We start from the raw sequence: 20,082 nt of genomic DNA on the forward strand, positions 1-20,082 counted from the left end.
AGTTACTTTCTGGAACGACCAGCTATGCACCGTAAACGTCCAAATCTCCTGAATTCTCATCCTATTGTGCTACATGATAGTGCTCGCTCTCACATAACTGCCCCTGTGGTTAATTTACTTTGCAGATGGAACTGGGAAATTCTGGAGCATCCTCCATACTCCCCAGATATGAGTCTTTGTAACTTCGACCTTTTCGCGAAAATGAAATTACCACTTAGAGGAATTTGCTTTAGAATCAGACAGGCAATTATAGCAGCAGTAGAGGAGTCTGTTCGAAAATTAGTACAACAAGACGCTGTGGGTGGAATCTGTCGTCTCCCTGAGGTGTGGAGCGGGTTCTTCATTTTGGAGGAGATCACTTCTGAGCACTGCGACAATGTGACTGTTCCAAAAATGTTTTCTTTGTTGTTAATTCAAATGTTGCCACTAATTGAATGGCTGCCTAGAATAATGTTGTAAGTCAGTTTTTACAGTTTGTCAGGAAATTGAAAATACGTTTATTCCATACTAACATTGTTAAATATTACAAAATATGACAGTGTGAGGTCTGTATTAATACTTCAGTAAGTATTCACACCATTTATATATATGTACTGTTTTCATCTTCAAAATAACACAACTTTTTGAACATTTACAGTAGAAAAACGTATGTCAATCCAGAAGAACAATGTTGTAAAGCAAAGAAACTTATATACTGTCCATATTTCCTGGTAGATTCTGTATAGTTGTTACATTGAGTACATTAATAATAATAATAATAATAATAATAATAATAGACAAATTTATATCATAAGAACTTAAAACAAATTACACAATTTAGATCATACGTTTAGGCATACAATATCAATATTACACAGACAAAAATAATTTTTTCCTTTATTCTCTTATTAGGCCACGGCAGAATTCAGAGTAACCATGACCTTATTACCTTTAACTATTCTCCTTTAGCACTCTATAGGCCTACATTGACTTACAACATTATTCTACTCACCAGTTCAGGTTGTTTCACACCTGGTTTAATGTCACGTTTCTTCGAAGTATATTCTTTCCTTTGATCCTTTAGTGTCTTACATACATTGTCCTTCCATTGCATGATATTAATCTTACGTTTTCTCTTTCTATTTACGTTTTTTATGAGATCATGTGACACGCTACAAGTATGATTGTCCGCCGTTTTATTGCGAATGGGGCAGCTCCACTTTTTAGTAATGAAGGTGTATTAATAATTATTGACGTTAAATAATTATTAGAAAATGTATATAATTCTTCAATTATTGATTTTCTAATAATTAGAAATAGTAGAGTTGATGATGCTAGAGCTTGTACAATAAAGTACTTTATTGAGGCTTCTGGGAATATTTTAAAAGGACCTCTACGCCAAATAAATTAATGAATAAACCTATACGAATTAGACATCCATTATTTGAAATTGCCAATTACAACGTTATTCGGCTCAGCAACACAATCAAAATACTACAGCTCTCAAAGTAGTGTGAATAACAGCAAGACGATGACAGCACATGATGCAAGATGTGCGATACAACATTTTTGAGCCGGAAACTCAGTTTGGCCAAAAACGGACTTACAACATTATTCTAGGCAGCCATTCAGTTATTGAATCATCCATGTACAATGCACAGTGTGACATCTTGGCGAAGTATTTAGCGTACGCATACTTGTAGAAGCTGAGTTATTTTGTTTTGTACAGGTGAAGCAGGAGAAACAGCCCTTCAGGTGGAATCTAATGAAAAAGGCAATGTTGAGCGTGTGTCAACGCGAAGTTGGGCACAATCCTGCAAATATGAACCAGAAAAGCTATTTCACAAATTGTTTCATGATGACATTAAGTATTTGCTTAGCATGGATAACTTGTGGAAAAAAAGACGACCTCCAGCACCACTACTTTGGGGAAAACTTCCAGATGCAGGTAGATATTGCTATCATCTGTGAATAGTACTGTATTTCACATTTTGATGTAATTAAAATTTCATTGCTGCCATACCTGAATACTTTATTGTTGACATAAACTCCAGAAATTCTGTATTTACTGTATTTTCTCCGTGGAACATTCAAGCAGGTTTCCTATGAGCTTGGTCTGCTGGTAAAGATGATATAGTTGTTGTTTGTTGTTTAGTCAACTGTCCGAAGACAGGTCTGAACCTCATAAGTGGTACCAACAAGGCACCACTTGTGAGGCAACTGGACCAGGAGATAATGGGGTAGGATGGCCAGTTCCTTTCCTCCTCCATGCATACATCGCCGATTAGCTACATATTACACTAGTCAAACTTCAGATTCACACAAACAATTATTGTTCTTCCTCTCACACATATCGTCAAGTGAGATGTATTGTCTGATAATACAGTAAAATTCCTCGTAACTGGCACCCAAATAACCGGAAATACCAAAACAACGGCACTTTTGGCTGGGAAAAAAAAAAAATTGAATCTGCCACAGTTTGGGCTGTTAGTTTTGCCACATAGGAAGTTCGAACGAAGTTTCATTTTCAATGAATATTCGAACCTAAAATTAGTATATTATTTGTGTTGTGTGATGTGTTTTAATAAAGAAAATCCACACAGTTTTTATCTTTATTTAGTTATGTTTGGACTGTCTGTGTTGCCACATTAGACGTTCGCATGAACTTTAGTTTTCAGTGAATATTCTCACCTAGAGTTAATGTATTATTTGTGTTGTGTGATATGTTATAATATGGAAAATCCACACAGTTTTTATGTTTATTTAGTTATGTTCGGGTCCTCAGTGTTGCCACATTAGAAGTTCGCACGAAGTTTAGTTCTCATCGAATATTCTAACCTAGAATTAGTGTATTATTTGTGTTGTGTGATGTTTATTCAGTTATGTTCGGGTCCTCAGTGTTGTCACATTAGGAAGTTCCCACGAACTTTAATTTTAATTGAATATTCTAACCTAGAATTAGTGTATTATTTGTGTTGTGTGATGTTTATTCAGTTATGTTCGGGTCCTCAGTGTTGTCACATTAGGAAGTTCCCACGAACTTTAATTTTCATTGAATATTCTAACCTAGAATTAGTGTATTATTTGTGTTGTGTGATGTTTATTCAGTTATGTTCGGGTCCTCAGTGTTGTCACATTAGGAAGTTCCCACGAACTTTAATTTTCATTGAATATTCTGACCTAGAATTAGTGTATTATTTGTATTGTGTGATGTTTATTCAGTTATGTTCGGGTCCTCAGTGTTGTCGCATTAGGAAGTTCCCACGAACTTTAATTTTCATTGAATATTCTAACCTAGAATTAGTGTATTATTTGTATTGTGTGATGTTTATTCAGTTATGTTCGGGTCCTCAGTGTTGTCACATTAGGAAGTTCCCACGAACTTTAATTTTCATTGAATATTCTAACCTAGAATTAGTGTATTATTTGTATTGTGTGATGTTTATTCAGTTATGTTCGGGTCCTCAGTGTTGTCACATTAGGAAGTTCCCACGAACTTTAATTTTCATTGAATATTCTAACCTAGAATTAGTGTATTATTTGTGTTGTGTGATGTGTTGTAATAAGGAAAATGCACACACTTTTTATGTGTATTCAGTTATGAGCAAGTGATAGAGAAATAAGCTTCATATGGCTGCAGTTTAAATATTTGGCACCCTGAAATATGAACTTTTTTTTTGTTTATACCGGTATTTATTCGATTGAGAAAATAAATTTCGAAACACGTTTTCAGCATCTCTTATAATCAAAAAAGTGATTTTGGAATGCATTCTGTGCATAATAATTTCTTATAAACTATTGACACTATTTGAATATTTACAGAATTTTTAATCTAATATTCAGGCACTATTTCGAGTGACTTCATTTTTAAATATAAAGTAAAAATATCTTGAATGCTTTGTGGTTCCTATTAGTTTCTGTTATTCATACAAAGTTTATGAAACTGTTACACTAATTTCTTTACACAACAGGTAAGTGCTCATAGGATATTGTAAGTATTGTTAAAATGTACAAAGATCCTTAAGATTCCTTTGGTGTTACAGACCTGTAGTCTTTTTAGGAATAGTCAGTAATGTATTTTGCACGACGAGAGTAAAAAAGTTACATTTTTTAATGCAAAAAATACCAAAATTATCAAAGGTATTATACCGAAATTTAAGATTTTTGTTCTCCGTAAAATAGAGTCCCTATTTATCTATAACGTAAGAAGAAGTAGTTAAGTAACATAGACGAAAATGCAACTGATAACATTGAGAAACTAATTTCTTACAGGATGCACAAAATGTAGGAGATGGTATGTGTTGTCATCTTTATGACAATTTTTATTTTCAGTTGCAGGCAGTAGCAAAAATGAAAAAGAGAGCACACTGAAGGATCAGAAAAATTGGAGCATTGCCGAGTGTGCAGACATCTTTGCGGAGAGCTGTAGAAATCTCAAGAACCAGCTTGAGGTAGTGTAGTTCTTTTATTCTCTGCTGTGTTTACCAGGGGATTAGAATGGCTGTACGGAAACAGTTTTGCAGGAAATGCATCAGTTTCAAATGCAAATTAGTTCTGACATTGAAGGATCAGAAAACTGAAGCATTGTTGAGTGTACTTTTTAGAGATCTGTATATAGAAAAAGTGGACATAGTAGCAAGTTTTACATACCTGTGGGTTGGTAGTTTTTTTGCTAAAGATATAAGTCCTGTTATTCTCTTTGTGCTGATAGTGCTCTACACTGCTAGGCTTGTTTGTATATTTTCAGGAACTTTTTCTATTAATAATAATAATAATAGATAGGTTTGGAAGTAAATCCCGAAAAGACAAAATATATGATTATGTCTTGTGACGAGAATATTGTACGAAATGGGAATATAAAAATTGGAAATTTATCCTTTGAAGAGGTGGAAAAATTCAAATACCTGGAAGCAGCAGTAACAAATATAAATGATACTCAGGAGGAAATTAAACACAGAATAAATATGGGAAATGCCTGTTATTATTCGGTTGAGAAGCTTTCATCATCCAGTCTGCTGTCAAAAAATCTGAAAGTTAAAATTTATAAAACAGTTATATTACCGGTTGTTCTGTATGGTTGTGAAACTTGGACTCTCACTTTGAGAGAGGAACATAGGTTAAGGGTGTTTGAGAATAAGGTTCTTAGGAAAATATTTGAGGCTAAGAGGGATGAAGTTACAGGAGAATGGAGAAAGTTACACAACACAGAACTGCATGCATTGTATTCTTCACCTGACATAATTAGGAACATTAAATCCAGAAGTTTGAAATGGGCAGGGCATGTAGCACGTATGGGCAAATCCAGAAATGCATATAGTGTGTTAGTTGGGAGGCCGGAGGGAAAAAGGCCTTTGGGGAGGCCGAGATGTAGATGGGAAAATAATATTAAAATGGATCTGAGGGATGTGGGATATGATGATAGAGACTGGATTAAGCTTTCTCAGGATAGGGACCAATGGCGGGCTTACGTGAATGCGGCAATGAACCTCCGGGTTCCTTAAAAGCCAGTAAATAAAAAAATAAATAAAATAATAATAAAAATAATCTATGGCACAACAGCCAGTGGAGGGGCAAGGCCAGCTGTCACATGCCTCAGCAGAGGTGAACGATCATCCAACCAGAAAACACTGGTGGTTAACATGATCCCCCCCCCCCCCCCCCCGCCCAGCCATTATAGCTGGATTTTGTAACCGGATTTTACCTGTTTTAGCTCCCCAAATTCATCAGGATGCTGGGTAGAGCTTTTGATAATGAATCCAACAAAGTTGATATGTAGATCTGAAATAGCATCTATGACATGCTACAAAAATTTAAAAAGTCTCATACTGTATCGAATACCATGAAAGTCTTCAATTGTACTTGCAAATTAATCCTGATCCAATAAAATGGTAAATCTGTCCTGGATCTAATCTCGACAAAATACCACCACTCCATCACCAATTCCACCAATGACAGATAATCTTGCAATTAGCAGTGTTATTAAATAACTGATTAAAAAATTTGGAAAATTCTACCATATTATAGTAATCTCTCAAACAGTTTACGAAAATTTTGTTGAAGAGATTGTACAATCTAAGATTTTTATATTGTCTTAGTGTTCATTTTGTTATACATTTAATACATTGCATATATTTTCTCTTGTGTCCAATACATGTTGATGCAGTCTTTGAAGGAGAATGACCACTTGGTTTGGGACAAGGATGACAAGAACGCAATGGATTTTGTTGCAGCGTGTGCCAATATACGAGCACACATATTTGGTATTCCTCAGAAAACACGTTTTGACATCAAATGTAAGTGTGCTGTAATTTAAGGTTCGGCAAGCTAGAAATATACAAATATCAGTTAGTGTGTGTGTGTCATTTCATGTGCAAGGAATTTCGAGAGATGTGAAATGTAATGTGAACAGTATAGCTGTTTCATTTTTTAAGTTCTTTTTCTGTTTGTTGATTAATGAGCTTTTTGATAGTAATTGAGAAAGAATCGAAATCAGATTGTATTCACACATTCTTCTCCTCTCTCCACTAATCAGACTCAAAACTTTATAACTTATTTCATGAACGAAACTGTTGAAAAACTGAAAACTATGTTTTGGAGCTAAAAGTTTTTTTTTTTGCCTATGTGTCAGAAAATTTTGCACACACTAACATGTAATAATAATGTATACTGTACTAAAAACAGTTGCTGCCAGAACTGTTTAATCTGCAGACATTTTTCGTGTTTTCATTATTGTTCGTAAAATGTAAAGGTTATAAGTTTTAATGAAGCACTTAATTTTTTTTTTTTTTTCAAAAGCTTTGTTGACCCATCCCAACCCAAAGATTAAGAACCACTGTATTATGGCATTTTTATGGATAGCGATCTAAATTGGAACACTCAAGTAACACACATTTGCAAAAAAATATTTTCTCAACTTCACTCCTTGTTTCAAATGAAAGAATTTCTACCACTTAGTCTAAAAAAGAATCTTATTCAGACGCTTGTAATGCCCCATTTTGATTATTGCGATTCCTTGCTAACTAATGTAAATTCACTCTTAGCTGAGAGACTACAACATGTTCATAATGTGTGCATACGATTCATCTGCAATGCTCGTAAATTTGACCATGTAACACCTTCCCTCCAGTTACTTTCATGGGTGCATCTGAAGGAACGAAAAACAATACATTCACTGTCTCTTCTGTTTAGAATCATGCATACTTCTATTCCGAATTATCTGTTATCGCGCTTTCAATTTCTTACAACTCTTCAAAAAATTGGAAAATTTTGTCTTAGTTAATGTTTCTTAGGTATTGCTAGAAGTATTGATTTGTTTTTTTTTTTTTCTTTTTCTTTTTTTAATCTAGATTAAAATTGCAAGTTTTTGTTTATGTTAGTTAATTAGCTAGGATACAATTAATTATGATACTTAATCACTCGTTTAAAGTTTGTGTGACTGCAACCTGTGTATATTTTTGTGTGGCTTTACTTTGTTTATAGTGTTTTTTTTTTCTCTCTCTCTTTATTTCTTGTATAGCTTTACTTTGTAAGTGTATTTTTTTTTCTATTTATTTCTATTATTGTATTTGTATTCCTGGTGTTGTGGAAGAGAAGGCCTAATGGCCTTAACTACGCCAGAATAAATAAATAAATAAATAAATAGTCTCACACTATAAATACAAAATAGGATTGGAATAATAACTTAATAGATTAGCTTAGTTACTTTTATGATAGCCAGTTTCCTTCATTGAATTAATTACAATAAAAATTCTCTTGCAGCTATGGCTGGCAACATCATCCCTGCTATTGCAACAACAAATGCTATTATTGCTGGTGTTGTGGTACTACATGCATTTAATGTTCTCCAAGACAATCTCGAGAATTGCCAAACAGTATATTTAAGACCAAAACCTACTCATAGGAACCAGTTGATTGTGCCAGAGAAATTTCTGAACCCTCCAAATCCAAAATGTTATGTTTGCTCTCCAAAGCCTGAGGTTAGTATTTTATATATTAACATACTGAATCTGTGTAGAGTTAATTTAAAGATTATAATCAAATCTCTTTGAAGTCAGAAAAGTAGACTTTAAGAAGTTATTGTATTGTATTGTATTGTATTTATTAACATTCCATTGTATTCATACATGGTTACAGCTAGAATATGGAACCCATGGTATTCATACATGGTTACAGCTAGAATATGGAACAAGTCAAAAAACTTAATATTATTATAAAATCTTAATTTATAGTCACAGTCTAGATGAAATATATACAGACGAGATTTACAATATAGTCTACTAGTACAACACAAAGTTTTACTATCAATTTCATGAAGTGTTATTGAATGTCATGAATTCACGTACAGAATAGAAGGCGTGAGAAATTAGGTACTTCTTTAATTTGGCCCTAAATAATTTTATGTTTTGAGTTTCATTTTTTATATCGATAGGGAGGCTATTAAAAATTTTTACTGCCATATAACACACTCCTTTTGATAGCACGATAGACTTGCCGATGGAGTATGAAAGTCATTTTTTTGACTGTATTTATGCTATGAACTGTTGAATTAGTTACAAAGTTTTCACGATTACATACGAGGAAGATTATTAATGAAAAGATATACTGACAAGCCATGGGCATTATTTGTAGTTTTTTTAAATAGTCCTACACGATTCCCTAGATTTGGCACCTACTATTATTCTAATTACTCTTTTTTTGTAATAGAAATATATTGTTACTATCTGTGGAATTTCCCCAGAATATTATTCCAAAACTCATTACCGAGTGGAAGTATGCAAAGTACGAGGGGGATCCAGGAAATAACGACCGTTTTGTTGTAATAATTAAAAAAAAAAATATTTGTTTGAAAAAACAAAGTCTGTTACATAACTGAAGCTTCCTTTACTTCTCTACATAATCACCACCTACATTTAAACATTTGTCGTATCTGTTCACTAGCTTTAGAATTCCCGTGTTATACACCTCTGCCGCCAGTTCATTAAGCCAGGTGTTCACTGTCTTCTTCAACTCTTCATCTCTTCCAAAACGCGTACCACCCAGAAAGTCTTTCAGCTTTGTGAAAAGGTGAAAATAGCTAGGAGCAAGGTCTGGACTATAGGGCGGATGATCAAAGATTTCCCAACCGAATTGATCCAGCAATTCTCGAGTTGAAGCAGCAGTGTGCAGGCGGGCACAGATTTTGTGGTAGCCAAGATGTTGCGACACAATTTTACCAAGCAAAGAACGAGAAATGTCAGGAAAGGCAATATGCAATTCGTCGAGTGATGTGCGCCTGTCTTGCAAGATTCTGTCGTTCACTTTAGTCTTCTGTGATGAGTGATGGGCGTCCGGGTCGAGTTTCATCGTGGACATTTGTTCGCCCATTGTTGAACATTTCGCACCATTTTCTCACATTTCTTTCATTCATTACAGTATCACCATACACTTCTTTCAATTGCCGGTAAATTTCTGCAGGTTTCAAATGTCGGGCATTCAAAAATCGAATCACACTCCTCACCTCACAGTCGGCGGGATTATCAATCACGTCGTTCATTTTGAAGTAACACAAAATGCACAATGGCGACTTGTTGCAACCAATACTCACAACATTATGAGAACACATGTTAAGGAAGCCAGTTGACCTTCAAACAAGGAAGGGGAGTCAGCTGCGTGCGGGTATGCGCGAACGGTCGTTATTTCCTGGATCCCCCTCGTATATTGTTTTTAAGGTATTGATATTTACAATCTTTTGCATAGATCTAATAGCAAAACAAGCTGAATTTAGTTTGGGGGTAATTTCTTTAATATGATTTTTCCAATTTAACATATTATCGATTTTTAAGCCAAGAAATTTGGTTGTTGTTATTTGTAATAGGGATCTATTAATTATTGCGCTAGAAATTTGCGACATTGAATTTGGACAGGATTTAAATTGAATTATGTTAGTTTTGTTACAATTTAATACTAATTTATTGAATGAGAACCAGTTACATATTTTGAAGAGAATTTCCTCTGTTGAAGTTACAAATTCATTCATGAGTTTAGTGTTCTGGGGACTCAGTTTTACTTGAAAGAAGAAGAGAGAGAAAACTATACCTATTACATTTATAAAAAAGATATGCTTTGTCTTTTGTGATATATATATATATATATATATATATATACACACACACACACACACACACTATTATTACTAGAGACAGGATTTTCATGCACTATCAAATCGTAAAATATGCATGCATCTATGCACTATCAAATGGCCAAATATGCACATTGAAGGAAGAAAACATTGAAAATATACACTATCAAAATTGAAATTTACATTTTATTTTCGAATGGCACAATGTACTACTAACAGTCTTTCCAAATTTCTAAGAAATTTTTTTCCCTTGATCCACTGTGCCACAAGATCTCTTGTCGAACATTTAATCGGGGGCATTACAACACTTCACAGATCACCACAGAACACGAATACAGTAGCTAATTCACAAAACACCTGTACATGTAGCCTACTACAGACCTTCTACCTATCTACCTTTCCAAATTAAAGGCATATTAGGGGAAACACGTTAGTGCTATTGTCGTCAAACTAAAAAATATGGGAGGGAGCAGAAGAGGCATCCTTCTAATAATAATAAATTTAGCCCCAGGGTATGACTTGTATAGAACAGGAGTGTGAAATTCCAGTGTGACAATAATGAGAGGATTAGCTGGTAAGGTTCAAAGTCCTCAGGTAGAAATCCTGCAAATCGTTAGCATTTCAGTTATATTTTTCAGTACATGTACTCAAATATTGTAAGCTCAGAAATACCAAACTGTACGAGGCAACATTTATAAAGTGCAGTATCATGCGATTTAATATAAAATATGCAATAAAACTATAAGTATGGTCGTAATATGCAACATAAACCTCAAAATATGTATTATTAAACTTAAAATCTAAAAAACATGCATTTTTCATGAATTTACTACTAAAAAGACCAAAACATGCAAATATGCACGGAAAAAGTATACATATTTCGAATCACTAAGCCATGAAACGGATATTTACAAAGTTTGAGAACTGTAGCAAGCTCATATAAAAACATGCATTTGCATGGAAATCCTGTCTCCAGTTATTACAAATAATCTTCCCGATTACAAACTTGAATAACTTTCATTACATAACACTCAGATACATGAAAGTGGTATCAAATGAAAGGGAAACTCAAAAAGTTTTGTTACCCATTTGGTTCACATCATCAAATTACAAGAGCTCAATGTGGGCTCCCTGTGTTATGTAACACACATCGAGCCTGTAGTCCAATTCCTGTCATGCATGTTGTAACATTGGACGATCCACTAATGCAATGGCCTCTGTGATGCAAAGACAAAGATCCTGGATGGTAGATGGTAAATGTAGCTGGTACACGTATTATTTGACAAAACCCCAGAGAAAAAAGTCAAGGGTGTAAGAGTGGGGAACGTGGAGGCCAACACAAACATTCACTATTGTCACAGTCAGCACACCCAATCCATCTCCTTCGTAGTTGCCTATTCAGTTCACGTCTGACATTTAAGTGGTAATGAGGTGACACACCATTCCGTTGAAAAATTAAACTTTGATATCCTGTTCCAGTTGTGGAATAAGCCATGTCTGTAATATTTTGTAGATACGAAATCCCCGTGATTGTCTTCTCGTCGAAAAAGAATGGGCCATACACCTTTTCATGACTGATAGCACAAAGAACATTCACTTTTAGAGAATGCTCCATATAACATCTAGGATTTTTCCTGATTCCAGATCATGACATTATGTTTGTGCACTTTGTCCTATAGGTAGAACTTGGTTTCATCACTGAACATCAGTGATTCTATGAAACTATCAGTTTCCATTTCGATTTGCATGTCCTCACAGAAAGACAGTTGCTTGACTTTCGTTTTTTTATAAGTGATAATTATTTGCAGGTTACCCTGTGCCTGGATGTGAACACTATGATTGTAAAGGACTTAGAAGAGCATGTATTGAAAAAATCTCTTAACATGGTTGCTCCCGATGTCATCTTAGAGGGAAAAGGGACTGTTATCATATCTAGTGAAGAAGGAGAGACAACGGAGAATAACCCAAAGACACTTGCTGTAAGTAAATTTGTTTATTAAAAGTAGATCATTCACACTTGGCAAGCATGTTAAAAATGGACTATTATATGGTAGCATGTGGAAGGTACTTTCAACACTAGTGGACAAAGTATTTTTAACACTGATTTTCAGCTATTTGTACTATGATCAGTTGTTTCTCATCACATGTTACCAGTGAGGGAAGTGGGGAAAAAACCAAAGGCAGTATGCTACCCCAAGATTTTCCTCCAGCATACCTCGATTTAAAAAAGACATACCCCCTCCCTTACAACATAGACATACATGATGATACAATAAATTGTTTCGTGCAGTCAGTAACGCGAATCTTTGAAGCTTATGCAACACATTAAATTTCTTAATAAAATAATTTCAATTTACTTCAGCTGTTTACTAGATTATTTTACAATGTCCATTGAGACTTATCATTTAAAATAATGTTAAAGCTTCAAAGTGCCTTACTTAATTATTAATAAAAAGTGCAACAAAAAAATGACAGTCACTAAATTCGCAACAATGGCCGCCACAAGCTACAGATCACAGCCTTCTATACTTGAAATACTACCATTGTAAACATTCCAGGGGTTGAGCTTGTCAAGTAACCATTTCTAAATACACACTGAATACTGTTTCAGAAGGCTGTTGTTTAGATTTACGAAGCAAACAGATAGTACTCTTTGCTGTGAAGAAATGTATAAACAGATTTTTATGATCACATTTTTTCAGTGACAATATGTCATTTTTCATTAACGGTATATTTTCTTGCCATAGGAACCAGTGGCAGTATTCCATACCATCACCGTCTCACTTTCCTTGCTGCATGTTACACAGTAGCAATTGCAACCAATCAATAAAGCAGTTCAAGCAATTCCATATCTGTTCTTATAAAATGACTGTTTTTGGTTGAGGTGTACATAGAGTTTAGAAATGTCAGATTTCTTCTATTTTCAAGAATATATATCATTATCTCAATAATTTCATAATTATTTGAAATTTATAATATAAGCACACTATACTTTCTATATCTTACGCCATGTTCAGTGTCTGTTTTCTCCTATTTCACATTTTCTGACATTTATTAACCTTCAATGGACAAAAAATAGACTTCCAATTGGACAAAAGACTTCATTGAGGTACCAAATTAAAGCTGAAACATGTGACTGTGTTGTAAACTGAAATTACAGTATTATTTTCAGTTGATTATAATAATTTTATCCCACAAATAAATAAATAATTTTAGTATGTAACATTTGATATATGTAGGGGATCATTTTTTCGAAAGAAGTTTTACCCTAGGCAAATTTTCAATGGAGTTAGGTCGATCCAAAATTTTGTTAATTAAAAAAAATTCTTTAGACCCCCAAATTCGATTTTCAAGTTTGAATTATATAAATTGCTTAGTTTATTCTCAAGAATTATGTCACCAAAATTTGAAAGACATTAAGGACATTATGTTTACTGTCACTTAATATTCTCATTGAATGAACTATACGCACAGTCTAGTATATAGTCACGAAGCTCAATATGTGGTAAATATGCATCCATAAATAGTTGCTAACCACTAGGATCGCTACTATTGCCTCATTACAGACAGTGCGAAATAGTACCTGCACAGTCTATTGTTCCTAGTATCCTCACAACTCAAGCTTCATGACTGTATATACTAGACTGTGCTATAAGCGTAGGCCTAGTCTAATTCTAAAGTATCGGTAGTTCATTCTATACTGCTGACACGCTGGGATTTTCTCGATTCGTTAAAAATAAAAGTCATTGTAGTACCATTATCTTGGAGTATAATTATCATCTGTTCCATTGCCAAACTTCTGAGAATCCTAAACTTTCTTTAATTCTTTCCGAAAACAAAACTGTTTCCTTTGTTGCTTCAGAATCTCATAACTGTTCATAAGCAATATTGTTTTATTTTTATCTGAATACACTCTATTTTTTATCTTCCACAAGCATGGATTATCGTGACTATTACACTTTTACTATGTCATACTACTTTTTACCAATAAAACGGTACGAAAGGACATCTTTCAACCAATCATGGCTGCTTATCGCACAATTTTATCGCGTCCGTAGCATTTGTTTAATTTTATCGCGTTCCTAGCATTTGTTTCTTTGTTTGCCAACATTTCAAACTGCGCTGATCTGGACGTCAGAAAAAAAAAAATTACAAACCACTTCAGTTGATGCACAGCAGTTTCAAATATGACTCGCATTGGCATTCAAGAACAAGAATTAATAAAGATCACTGGTCATACCTATTCATCTTCCCTGAAATCCTGTTTACAAATAAATGAAGAGCACCATTCGGAAATCCTGAAAAAGTTTGGGAATACACCATGTACATCAACGAGTTGCACTTCTTTTACGCACACGTCCAATATAACATCAACTGAACCACCCACTAAAACATTCAAATTTGAAAATTGTACTCTCAATAATTGTTTCTTTTAAAATTATTCATATTTATTTTCTATGTCATCATCGTTAATTAAAACTTTTCTTGTTTATTTCATCATCCCTAATTAAAACTTTTCTAATACTTGTTTATATTATTTAGGTTATGTTATAGCTTCTGCTATATGATATTATGGATAGTCACGTATCAGAGATTGTTTAATACTAAGATTTATTGAAAATCATCTGTCAAGTGACGTTGATTACTGGGATCTGGATAACTGAAGTGGAATGCAACTGTTTTAATAGAAATGAAATTGAATCAACAAAGCCTTCTTGACTAGTAACCGTCTACAGAGTTCATTGAAGATTCCATAGTTGGCACACCTGATAACATCACATAATTATAACACACCACTGCCATCTAGCTTAATATTTGTAATGTTGAGATGGTACAATAATACATTAATTGAAGACAGTTGTATTTTCGTAAGTCAATTAATATTTTATTGTATTGGAGTACTTCGTTACTTCTAATCTTTGTATACTTTCTTGTAATCGTGTAATAGTCAATTAAATCCCACTCGAGTTTTGATTATCTCTAGATAAATCAAAACCTCTAGTGAGATTACCGTTGATAAAACTGGATGAATTCATTCAAAAATGTACGGTTTACGATTCTGAAGTCCGACATAATGTCCTAGATGCGAAGTGCATCGTCAAAACAATTAGTTAAAACTGACGCTTGAACTGCACACTCAAACTTGCTCACAATCATGCATGTAAACACACAGAAAAATCAGTCGCCGACAGATTCACTTCATGCCAAGCCTAAGACGGTACAGAGATGAAAATTCCTTCACAGACACTCTGCCTTACCTTCTTCTTAGAACTGCTCAGGCAAAATTGACACTAAGACGGATAGTCTATGAGACCCTTAAGATTGATAATTTGAAACAAACTTTTTATCTTGTATCTTTTGCATTTATTTATTTTTCAGGAACTTGGAATACTAGATGGAAGTATTTTGAAGGTGGATGATTTCCTTCAAAACTATGAACTGACTGTTACAATAAATCAAAGGTAATCGTAATATTATTCATTATTTTCCATTGTGTTGTAGAGATAACTTCTGTCTCTTTACTTAAGACATCTGTTTGTTTTATGAAGTGACTCTGTGATGTGCATACACTTGTGTTCAATTGCAAGAACATGTTTATTGATCCTTTAGCCCTTAACTGTCCTATAAGTATTAATGCAGAGTTACAAGAACGTCCATTAATGTTAATGGTTTGTTATGCAGTTACCTTCTGTATGGTTCTCTAAGATGTAAATGCTTCTTTAGTAAGCTACAAATAAGCCATTAGCTTGAATTTAGATTACAAATTAGCATTTGCGTAAGTGGTAAAATATAAAAAAGTTATAGTATGTTGCCGTTGGATACATCTATATGCAAATTGTATATTTACGAAAATTTAGAAGTTATTTACTTACTCATTTGTATAGAAGTTCAGATATTTGTTTTGTATATTGCAAATAATGACATTCATCATTTATGCTTTTAGAGATGATGAAAACACGATTTACACTAACATTTTGAAATTGTTTTTGAAGCTGCATAATGCTTTATATTTCACATAATGAGAAAGTAAATGAATGCCAGCACTTGTGATCACAGATTAATTTACCAGACAATAGTGCTCAATTGTTTTAATATAATTAGATAGTTGCTGTGTGGCTGACATGGGTAATATTAAGATATATTCTTATGTCCATTTTTGGCATAAAATATATCAGTATGTCTTTATGTGCTTAGATGTTTCTTTATTGACTCTATTTCTTGCTTCTAGATTGTAACAATATTGCTTCACTATCTTTACATAGTGATCTTGTTTTGTTCATGTAAAGGTTAGTGCCAAAGGACGGGCCTGAATTTGAAGTTGTTGCTGATCCTTCACAACTGAAACCAAAAGAAGAAGCAGAATCATCAACAACAGCTAATGGTATATTTATTTATTTGTTTGTTTTATTTTTGTTTTTTCGCTGTCATTTAGCTCTAGTAGCATATCCCTTAGTATCATCTCCTTTTCTGCTAACAACGCCATATTAGCAAATCCATATTCTCCATATTTCACTTCCTTCTGACATATCTTCTCCTATCCTGACTTTCGACTTGTTGTTTCATATCTGTAGTGCTCGGGAAAAGTGATACAGATCAAAAATGTTAATTTTACAGGAGAAGGAAAAAAAAAACTGTCTTCACAATGGTTTATGTCAATTTGATTTTCTTCTCTGTGAATTATTGTAATGGGAGAAATGCTTATGTCTCTTTTCCCAAGTGAGCAGATGTTCCGTAAGTTGTCAATAAATTATTAAAAACTGTTTGTGGAAACTGACTTATGCCACTTTTCCCAAGCACTGTAGATATAAAGGTTACTGAACAGCCTCCTCTCTTTCCAATCCACGCCTATTTTCTTTAGGATCCCCTTCAGTTTATTCCAATTCACTCTGTCGAATGCCTTTTCTAGGTCCATAAATACTATATACACTTCTTTATTCTTCTTTAGGTATCTTATGACATTAAAATTGCTATAAAACATGGTTAAAAATCGTAATATTATTTATTTTTCACAAACCAGTCTTGATAAAAGCTGTATCAGTGAACAGTACCAGTAGTTTCAGATTTCGAAGTCTTATAGAATTTGTATAATGTACCGTATTTCGTTGTATAATCGTCGCATTTTTAATGTTTTTTTTTTTTTTTTTTTTTTTTTCGAGTGAAAGTATTCAGTGTGACTATTAATTGTAAAAATTGTAGAAAATTACTAAATTGTAAAACTGTAAAATATTGTAAAAATTGTAATTGTAATATTTTGATTTGTTCCACATCTTAAAGCTTCATTGCTCATATAAGATCTATGGAATATAATGAATGAATGAATGTGAAGAATAAATTAAAATGGTATTGATTGGTCACGTCATCTTCAGTGATCAGCTTCCATATAATGAGGGCATGTACAAGCAGGCAGGGCCAAGTTGCATGATTCGTAGTGGAGAAAATAAAGGGGAAGAAGGGGAACCGATATTAATGTATAACGTAAATAATACTTTAAAAAATAAGAATTACTGTGGTGTTATTAAACTGAACACATTTTTACTGATTAATTGTTGCATCACATGTACCAGTACATCTGATACACTGAAGTAGATATAATCTGACTACAAGACCAGTCCACGGGAAGATGATTGGTCTAGTCTAAAAAAAAAGTATTTAAACACTCGTAAACAACAACCACTCACAACCAACAATTGCACTCAACTGAAGGCATTTATGGCCATTGGCTTGGTGCTAACTAGAGCTGTGCATTTTCCCTTTCAACCCTGCCTGCCCCATGTCATTCAGAATACATCTGACATTCCGCTCTTGATCATGTAAACAACAGGCCGAGCTCCTTCTCATACCAAGCATAGTACGACCCAAGCGAGGCCAATGGGTTGTTACGAAACATGTGTGTAGTTTAACTGAACGCTATGGATTCTCAACAAGTGCAAGACAAGTTAAGATGTGGAGAGGAGACTATGTTTTGGTTAATGGATCTGAAGCCTGGAAAAAATTCTATTGTGTAAATGAAAAAGAAACACTAAAACCAGTACACAGTATAGAGAACATACAGTAAAGACACCTAAGCCATTTCGTGGGAACAAATTCTGAGTGCGCATGTTATGAAACCGGGTGTATTATCTGGAACCTCCACCAGATGGATCTCCATCTACAACAGGTCTGGCATAATTTAATACTAACTGAAAACATTCATTACTCATCTTTTAATAATTTTAAAGACATGAAGCAAAGGAATGGCAATATAACCATAATAATAATTACTTCCATATGCAATCATCATGAAAATATTCACTAATTGACGCTAACATTCAAGTCACTGTTTGAGGCTTATGTTGGTAAAATTGATCCAAGTACAACATAATACATCATGGCATCCGTTGTGGTGAAGTGTGGACACAACTTTTATATTTATTGAATCCAGTACTGATTGTGAAAGCTAACTACATGTGAAACGAAACAGAAGAGGCACGATAAGAGCCTGCCATCCTAGGAGTAAGCTCACGTGGAACCCGAGTCACACACAACACAACACATAAACTTGCTTCTACTGTTGGGTTAAATACTCTCTTGCCTGTTCACCAGTCCAAGCAGGTCAGGCAGGCTGAATGTTGCTGTATGCACAGCTCTAGTGCTGACCTCTCGTATCTCCACTCCATTCACTTTCGTCAGCAGCCATTATGTTTCTCACACATTCGACCTTGAGCATAAAGGTACTTTGTGTTGCAGTGGCAGTACATTATTTTTAAATAAGTGTAGATCCATGCGACAATTATGCAGTGAAATTTAAAGTCCTGATCGGTTTGTCTATAAATAAGGATGCGACCATTATGTGATGGCATCAGTTACGCGATGAAATACTGTATATGTCTTTCGTGCATTTCATATCTTAATTATTTTATTACTAACGATATAATGTATGCTTCATTCTAATTTTTCAGTTAAAGTTACTAATTTCTTTGAATTTTTTTAATGTTTCATTAGGTGCAGGAGATCAAGATGATGACTTATTGGAAGTTGTTGAAGAAGAGGACACTATTGTCACTGATGTAGACTCTAAGAAGAGAAAGACAGATGGCCCAGAAGGCAGTATTTCTAAGAAAATCAGAGTCGAAGCTGAGGAGGACGATGTCATCATGGTTGTTTGATAATACGGTGATGATAGTAAGTACCAAAGAATATTGTATAATTTTAGACTTAAGTACCATTTGGGTTCCATTTGGGTGGACGAGGAGAAGAGCTTTGAAAGGTATTGTTTAGTGTATAAAAAAACAAAGAATTGGTATATGAATATTCTTTTGGAAAGATATGAACTTTTTTATTTCTTGAAATACATAATAGTAACAAAGATATAGTAAACTAAATTTATGTTCATATTAATACAATTAACTTAAAAATAATTGAATGTTTAAAGAATGTTTTCTGCACTAACATTGTCCAAATTACAGATAATCAGTCTTATCAGAAAATTACTGCCATTTTTAAATTATTTCATTGGATTAATATATAAGAGAGTCTGTAGATCTATGTACTCTTATGTAGAATATGCTGCATAGACCACCTTTGTATAACATGTAACTTACATTAGAGTACAGAAGATACAGTACATCTACAAAGGTCAATGAAGCTTGTTTACTCATTAGTGGAAAGGGGAACAGTGCTTAATTGCCAGCATTACAATGTGTTTGCCATAGAATACAATTACAGCAGCCCATAATCATCAAAGTCTGTTTTTTTAGCTCATTATGGTGATAAAAAAAGCAATGGATCCCTTTTTAATAAGAGTTTTAGTTTATTTTACAATTTTTGGTATCATTCGAAGCTGGTCCCATAAGCAGAAGTTATTCACCCCTGACACATGCAATATTGTTAGCAGGAATGCATAAATATAATTGTTTTCTAATGCCAGGCGTTTGACAGTAAAGTCATTTGACCTCTTGCACTCCAATGTTTTTCAAAGATATTATCATGGTCAGCCACTGAAGCAC

The 20,082-nt window shown here is 33.9% G+C and overlaps 1 protein-coding gene across 2 annotated transcripts in view; it reads left to right on the plus strand.

The window, feature by feature from the left end:
* Window positions 1-20,082, plus strand: part of Uba2 (Ubiquitin-like activating enzyme 2) — a 33,907-nt gene that overhangs the window by 8,928 nt on the left and 4,897 nt on the right. For both annotated transcript variants that reach the window (XM_069845169.1, XM_069845168.1), the window contains exons 5-12: window positions 1,709-1,927; window positions 4,312-4,430; window positions 6,143-6,272; window positions 7,738-7,955; window positions 11,905-12,075; window positions 15,476-15,558; window positions 16,384-16,478; window positions 19,079-19,258. In XM_069845169.1, the coding sequence (XP_069701270.1) occupies window positions 1,709-1,927; window positions 4,312-4,430; window positions 6,143-6,272; window positions 7,738-7,955; window positions 11,905-12,075; window positions 15,476-15,558; window positions 16,384-16,478; window positions 19,079-19,242 (1,199 nt within the window). In that variant the 3' untranslated portion in view covers window positions 19,243-19,258. The remainder of the gene's footprint in view (window positions 1-1,708; window positions 1,928-4,311; window positions 4,431-6,142; window positions 6,273-7,737; window positions 7,956-11,904; window positions 12,076-15,475; window positions 15,559-16,383; window positions 16,479-19,078; window positions 19,259-20,082) is intronic.

Source organism: Periplaneta americana, chromosome 14, assembly GCF_040183065.1.
Source record: "Periplaneta americana isolate PAMFEO1 chromosome 14, P.americana_PAMFEO1_priV1, whole genome shotgun sequence".
NCBI classification, from domain to species: Eukaryota; Metazoa; Arthropoda; class Insecta; order Blattodea; family Blattidae; genus Periplaneta; species Periplaneta americana.